At 39.4% G+C, this 8,104-nt stretch overlaps 1 protein-coding gene across 1 annotated transcript; it reads right to left on the bottom strand.

Annotated features, from left to right (window-relative positions):
• Nucleotides 1-1,780: 1,780 nt before the first annotated feature.
• Nucleotides 1,781-4,386, bottom strand: LOC109236922 (E3 ubiquitin-protein ligase ATL31-like). The gene has a single exon (XM_019403160.1). The coding sequence runs from the start codon at nucleotides 3,518-3,520 to the stop codon at nucleotides 2,210-2,212; it is 1,311 nt and encodes a 436-aa protein (XP_019258705.1). The 5' UTR covers nucleotides 3,521-4,386; the 3' UTR covers nucleotides 1,781-2,209.
• Nucleotides 4,387-8,104: the final 3,718 nt, after the last annotated feature.

Below are 8,104 nucleotides of genomic sequence, written 5' to 3'. Positions count from 1 at the left end.
ATAGTTTATTAATTATGAGAACCTACAATTTAATCTTCTGTGCATGAGCTAAAAGTTCAAACACTAAATTTTCTACTACATAACTGAAGGACATACATGTAACAAATGATCTATTCAAAATACTACTTTATTGATTTGAACTAATCAAATAAACAATTGTTTCATAAAGAATAAAACACAATATTATATCGTAACCGCATGGTTAATAATATATCCCAACAATTAATTCTTAAAAATAATCACCTTTGATTAAAAAAAAAAGGGCTTATTTAGTTACTTATTTTATTTATGAAAATATCCGAGGAATTTTTCGTAACTTTGTCAACTTTACAAAACTTAGTTATCGCCAATCCAATTAAATAGGTACGTAGTAGGATTGCAGCCGATAAATACTTCCCTGCATTTCGTATTAAACTATATCAATTTATCATTGTTAAATAATCTAATAAGGTGAAGATACATGTTACTTAATTATGGAGATATAATATAAGCCTATATACAAACACATATCATGCATTGCATCATATCATGCGTCATTGATTATATGTAAACATTGAGTGCAGTTAAATTTTTATTGGTTGCTTTCTGTTAACTACTAGATTAACATATTAATACTCATATTATATATGTTTAGATTCCAGCTTCACGGGTGACATTTAGTAGGCGCGCTCCTACCAATTTATTAATATAGATTATACATGTAATGTAAGATATAGTTGCAATTCTCACCTATCGCCGCAAATTATTATAACATGATAAACTAATAAATTAAAGAATACAAGGTAATTAGGAAGCACTAACCTTGTTTGGTAACTAATTAGCTGATAACGATACTTCAAGGTGAGCACTTGTCTTATGCAAAACCTCTAAGAAGCTTTTAGGACCACAAATACATGAATTATTGTTTTGGACTTTGTGACTTTGCTATGAAGTTTGACAAATATGGATATTTTGGTAGCTCACCGATAAAATCGAAGTGGCAAAAGGAAATCTTTGCACGTTCTTTTCTGTTCCAACTTTGTTTGAACAAAAAGATTGTTGAAACAATATGAACATTAAAGTTTGGTGGTGAATTGGCTTTTAAGTTTAGTGAAAACCAGTGATGATAGGCATATAGATATTAATTTGGAATAAATCTTGTCTTACATCAATGGTTAAGTAAAAATAGAATTTGTTTTTGTTGCAAATATAGTTTTCAGACAGTATGGGCAAGAGAAAATGGTATTAAAAGATTGTTTTGATTGAAAAGTGTATTTATTCGTTATAGATTGACGATGCATGGATCCCACTAAAACTATAGTATTAAATAAGGAAAATACTGGAAATACATTAAAATTCATATACTTAACATTTAAAAAGAATGTTCCCAAATTCAATTTAACCACCTAACTATGATAACATGCCTACATCCCAATAAACTCACAAACTGACCATTAACTCGAGAATACAGAAAATAAAAGTCTTCTGATACATTAATTAATTAATTAATTAATTAACCAAACTTAGTTGTCAAGATCAGTTATGTACGAAATCAATGTCCTAGGCCTAATTCTCTCAGATTTGTGGGCACAGAGCTATGGGTAGACAACCATTAGAGTTACGGAAAGGTTCGTTCCAAATACTAAATTAAGCTTAAGACCAATAATATTATTAAAATTTAAAATGGATCATAATCCTCTAGCACTTCCATCTATTAATCATAATCCTTCTTTGACATTGAACCATTCTTTACTTATCACAAAAAATCAATATCAAACCCCATCATCTTGACTAACAAATATAAACAAAAAGGAAAGCAATTTCGTACTCTTTTTCGTTTTTGATTTCTTTTTTGCCAAAGTTGAATTGGACAATGAAATCAAGAAAAAGAAATACACATACTTAGAGGACATTATCCAATCAGGAATAAAATACAAGAGACTTTTTTATTACAGCAACTATAGATATGCACAAAACTTAAAATAAATATTAAAAAAAATTGAAAAATATTTTTAAAAAAATGAAGATTTTTTATTTTTTAAAACATAACAAAAATGTTTTCTACTAAACCTTGTAAAATTCTTGAAAGTCAACTTCGGGCTATTATACATTTACACCTTGCCGTAATTTTCAAGGGGGGGCCCAACCTATCATGAGAAAGACGGTCCTCTTTCATAGCCCACAAAAAGTCGCGAGACGCGTTTTTACTCTGCACCGGAATGAAGAGTTACTAAACCGGAGGTCGAGCCGAGTCAGCAGACATCAAAGAGGTTTCATCATCTTTTGGTTCCAAGCATTTAAACGACGGTAACTTGACGGCGTTTTTCACACTTCCAGAGGTGGAGCCCTCACCGGTTTCAGCTCCAACTTTTGGTGATTTCATTGATGAGCCTCTAGAAATGAATGGTGGTGCAATAGTGAAAACCCACCGGTCCGAATATCCTTCCGGTTCGGACCGATCGATCCGTCTGTTAGATCTAGCACCCCTGCTGCTTCCTTCTCCAGTACCGGTTCTGTACCCTTTTCTTGAGCTTCCGTCTCTTGGTAAGGCAACTCCAAAGCTCTTAGCCCGGTTCAATAATGCCCGGTTCATTACCTCCTTCCGAATCCCCTCTGGTAACCTTAGAGTGTACCGGTCCAAATTCTCACCCGGTAGTACTAGTGAGTGGCCGGTTGAATGTGACCTGAACTTGCTAAATATCCTTGGCTTCATGGAAAATGATCTTGGTGAAAGAATCGGCACGTTGAAACTCAAGTTTCTCTTTACTCCCGATTTAACAGAACCCCCTTCTTCTTGCTTCTGAACCCGGTTCGTCACGTTGAAGCTCAAATTCCGTTTCACTCTCGGTCTAACTGAACCTTCCTCTTGTTGCTGCTGAACCGGTTCTCTTTGTTCTTCGTCACCCTCTATGCGTATAGAAACTTCATCGTTTTGCTGTTGAAGCTCAGTCCCCGGTTGTTGTTGACCCTCTTGGTTCAACTCGGAAACTTGGGCCGGCGGTTCATCGGGTTGAGGGGCGAGGTTAGCTCGGCAAACCGGGCAAGTATCATGAGATTGGAGCCAAGCATCAATACACTCAGGGTGAAAAACGTGATCACACTTAGGAATTAAACGCAGCGTTTCATCATCTTCAAACTCGTTTAAGCAAACAGCACACTCCAAAGCTCCTTTACCAATATGGTGATCCTTCACTTCAGCATATGTAAAGGTCGGAAAAGTCTCAATAACGGTTGCATCAAGTCCACGCGCCGCAGCAGCACGGCGACGCAAAGACAGAGCTCGCCGAACACTACCGCCAGTAGAGGACTGAGTACAGTGTCGGATGTAAACAGAGAAAGCGGCCATGAAAAAGAGTGCTGCAATTAGAACAATTATGATAATTGCCAAAGGTGGATTGAGCTTTGCATATTGAAACTCACTTTGATTATTTTGTGGCTGTGCCGCTGCTTTGGGAATTATTACTAATAGACATGAGAAGAGGAACACAAAGAGAAGATAATCAGAAACTGACGAGTTCTGCTTAATTTTAGAATTACCCATGTCGCATAAATCTAAGGAAATGACCTTGGAAGTTAATAGATGGTGCTTATATATAAGCTTTGAATACCAAGATTAAAAAATGAACTTGTTTTTCAATTTGTAGGGGTTGGTTTGGGGGGGGGGGGGGGTAGGGGAAGTTTGATTGACGAACAAGAAAGAAAGAGGGAATAGAGGGGGATCCTACTTGGCAGAGGGAATTGAAAAGGCAGCTTCTTTAAGAAAATGCTTAATTGGTAGATTTGTGTATAAAAAGAGAAGATAGGCTGACAAGTGCTCTCTTGGTTATACAGGCTGGCGAGGTCTTAAGAATTTAATTAGTTTAGTAATATTTTGTTATTTTGGTTATAGCCAGGACTATTCCCGCTTTCTCTATGGAATAGATAATTAAAACCAAAATTTTCGTATAAAATTTATATTGATACTGATATTAGCTATTAGCAATGACAAAAAGATGGATATATGTAATTCGAGATTTAATATCGGAATTAGTATCCTAATACCTAGGGGCGTATCTAGGGAGTTTCAGGAGAATGTGAACTCATGCTCCCTTCCCTAGATCATTGTTTACCCATAAAACGGTATAGTTGAATTTATACGTGATTTATAGATAATTGAATTGATTTGATCCCAAAATAATAAATAAATTAGACAAGAATATAAGACTTAGCGTAGAAATCGAGATACGACAGTAGCAATCTTGATTCCGGGAGCAGAACTTCCAAAGGCAGTAGTAATAGTATTAATAAGCAAGAAGATAAAATATTATTGAGCTTTTGAACAGAGTATAATATTAGCTTGTCAGAAAATTCATCCCCTTTACAATGGCTGTAGATCCCACTATTTATAGTTGCATATAGGGAACAAGGTCCTAGGATCAGGCCCCTTTTAAATGACAATTATGAGGGCCATTGAAGAATGTGTAACGGTAGACAGTGAATGACATATTCACTGTAACGGACCGTGCACTTAATGCTATAGAATATTCTCTATTAAATGCTACAGGGTGGCAGATATTTAATTAGCCTTTATGAATACCATCCTCTTCAAGATCGTTGCCTTCGGACTTGACTGTCTTCTATTTCGTCTTCATGTATCGCTTTCTCATGCGATTATTTAATATGAACATATTTTATCATATACAGATAGTCCCCCTGCTTTCCGGTGGCATAACCTTATGTCACCGGAAAGTTGGTAAAACTACCTTTTTCGACGGGAAATTCTCTGATCCCCTCTGAAAAGTTTCTGACGGTTGATTAGAAGTACGCCTCTCCGCATTTAATTCCACAAACAAGCGTCATCCCACGATTCAACAACATTTCGGTTATCGAGGTAATTATAGTCACGGTTTTAGCCGTATATTCCTTTGCTTATACGTATCAAACTTCTCCATTTACACTTCATAATTTTCCAAACTCTCTCAAACTCTCTTTACTTAATCCATACTTGTCTTCAACTTTCTCCAATTTTCTTCTACAGAAAAAGCCTTTTTCTCCCTTCTGATAACAATGACTTCTTCTTTCAGAAATTCAAGTTCCTCAAAGACAAAGGTAGTGCTAATGATGCTGCTCCTCCCACGGTGAGCACCATTATTCCAAGAAAACTCATCAAAACTAAGGACTTCGTAGAGAAGTATCCTTCCGCTAACCCTCACACATGGGTTGTTGGCGTGTATCCTTCTTTCATCCGTCCTTCCAGCATTCCTATTATATAGGAAGACTGTTGTTGCCATGATTTAACCATCATCGTTCTTGATCTGGCGGAGCGGATAACCTTACACAAGAAGGTTTCACGTATTTTTACTTGTTTTATTTCACTTTGGGACCGTTCTCCTTGAGCCGGGAGCTTGACTCCATTTTCGTGGAGTTCTGCATCCGTTACCAGGTATGCCTTGCACAAGTAAGTCCTTCTGTGTGGAGGACAGTTACTTGTCTTCGGCGTCTATGCCAGGAGACGGGAGAAGAGCTATCTCTGGCTCGATTAATGAACATTTATTCCCCCAAGATTTTCTACGGGGGAATAATAAATTTTAGCAAACTTGATCACCATGCTTTGCTATGCACCATGGATGATGACAACGACCGTGGGTGGATGTAATGGTTCATTGCAGTTTTCACCACGGACATCATTCCCGCCACGACTCCATCTTTTCTGAAATTATGGAACCATACTCGTAAATTTGTCGTTCATCTTTTCTTCTAGCTAAAGATTGCGCCATGTTGTTATTGATCCTTCTTCTTTCTCTTATTTCAGCAACTTGGTGGACACCACCTATTATTAAAGGCTTGGACCAGTGGGTCTAGAAGATTTTGGATATCACTATGCCCGAGACCCGCACGTGAAAAAAACTAGATCTTAAATATGGGTGGAAGGCCAAATATCATGGTAGGTTGAACTCATCTTATTTTTACCTTTCGTATAGGAAAATTGATTAACCTTTCTCTCCTGTTGAATTTAGGTCTACTCCAGGGCTTATTTGTCGTCCTCCGAGGAGGACATTTTGGCTGATCATGCTGACGTAGCGAGGGTGCCACAGGAGGGTTTCACCCGAACAGGTGTCTCTAGGCCTGTTTTTGGTGCAAGTACATCTTCTCGGAGTCCCCGGCCTGAGAACAAGCAATCAAAAAGGAGGCATTCCTCCGCGGCCAAGGGAAAAAACAAAAAGGCGAAAGGTGCCACGCCCGAGCCGTCCATGGATGTTGTGGTAATGAGCGCTGCGAAAGAGCCGGCCATAGAAACCATGGTGATCGATGATGATAGAGGAGCCAATGATGAGGGGGCTTCTTTACATAGAAGACGACGATCTTCATCAGTTTAACAGAATGTTCAATCTGTTGAGCTAGTTACGCCAACCGAAGATGATGCCCCGACGCTCTAGAGGGAATATGATATGGTAGAAGATGCTAACTCTCGCCTCCGAGTCGCAGTTCCCGTGTCCGATACTGTGAGACTGGGTACCGGGTATCTTTCATCTTCGGTTAATGAGAAACCAACAACCATAGTGCATTTGCCGCAGTTGTTTCTCAGCCTACAACACCATATAACTTCATCTCCTTCTTCGCCAACCTTGCCTTTGCCACCAGCAACTGCTACATCATCCCCAGCGGCTGTAGTTGCCAGAGAGAAATACGTCCCTCTTCTCCAGTTCCCAGTTCATGGTAATTTGGGGCACACTTATTCTGCTCCCTCTGAAGATCCTCAAATATGGAGGGGCGTCACCCTCTCGATTTCTACCGGATTCCATCTGTTGTCCCAGCTAGTGGAACTTACTAATTATCTGAAGCCTCTGGCTTCAGAAAAAGATAGGAATAAAATAAAAACTCTCTCGGGAGAGTGCTTGTTAAACAATGCTATGCATAACGCAGCAACGGTATAATCTTTGTTTCCTCTGTTAATTTTACTATCTTTGTTATAGCAGGGTCTTGAGTTTGCATTTTTGTTTTGCAGGCTAACTTCCTTGCTTCCGAGGGCCTTTAGAGTTCGATACTTGATAAGGAGGAACTTACCTCCGAGCAGGATCAATTGTGAGCCGAGCGAGATCAAATTATTGCTCGTCTCCCGAAATTGGAAGCACGAGCTGCTGAGGCCGCTGAATTGGAGATTCGGTTGCAGCAAAGCGAGCAAGAGGTATTGACCCTTAGCAAAGAGACCGCCCAGTTAAGGGTACAATTTTAAGAAGCTAGGGCAAAGTGGATCGAGGTCCATAATGCCGTTATTGTTGCATCCGATCGCGAGGCGTCCTCTACTAAAAGATTGAATAATTTGGAGGCGGGCTTGAACTCCAACACTGAAGAAGTTACTGTGGAGGAGGAGAAGTATGCCCGGTTGGAAGATAGGCATAAAGGAGCCATAGAGCACAATAAAGTTTTCAACTCCACTGTCCGTGACCTCGATGTCAGCCTCCGGGCCACTAGTTCCGAGCGGGATAGCCTTTCAACTGATGTTGACCGTCTTAAAGAAGAACTCCAATGCCGAGAGACTTCCCTCTTTGTTGAAAAAACATATGCTATGTATAGCATGAGGAGAGAAACCTTGGAATAGGCCAAAGCGGGCATCATTAACTTTGATGCCAAAATCGCTAAGGCCTGTGAGCTGGAGACAACTGCCCGCATGGATCCTCCTGTCCAGCCTGATGCTACCCGCTCTTCTGGTTTTGGTTTCGAGTTTTTGGGATCTGAAGAAGAATCGGAAGGTCAAGATGTTGAAGTCCAAGATATTGAGCCAGCAGCGGATCCGCCTACTTCTCTGGGGGTGCAGATGCTTCTCTTCCTCCGGATTTCGGGGGCGCAGTAGTTTAGCTTTTTGCTTTCTTTTCTTTTTCATACTTTTGTATTTGTGCTACTTGGCACATTTGCTGTGAATAGAAGTACTTTTTCGTTTAAGTATTGTGCAAGCTTTTCTCTTTGCGTACTTTTTGTTAAAGAATTTGCGCAAGTTTTTCTCTTTGCTTCGAATTATGCAAGGCTCCAGGTGTGTTTTTCCCCGAGAACATTAAGGTTTCGGGCATAAGCTCTTCCAGAATCAACCCTTTACCTGTGGGTTTCATAAGAGAAGGCCCTCTTATGTTTATTGTGCTCTTGAAGAGGA

Source organism: Nicotiana attenuata, unplaced genomic scaffold, assembly GCF_001879085.1.
Source record: "Nicotiana attenuata strain UT unplaced genomic scaffold, NIATTr2, whole genome shotgun sequence".
Classification (NCBI taxonomy): Eukaryota; Viridiplantae; Streptophyta; class Magnoliopsida; order Solanales; family Solanaceae; genus Nicotiana; species Nicotiana attenuata.
This window is presented reverse-complemented; position numbering and strand designations above follow the sequence as displayed.

Bases quoted from the DNA above. Each gene is read 5' to 3' on its own strand.
- LOC109236922 (XM_019403160.1), bottom strand. From the start codon at position 3,520: ATGGGTAATTCTAAAATTAAGCAGAACTCGTCAGTTTCTGATTATCTT.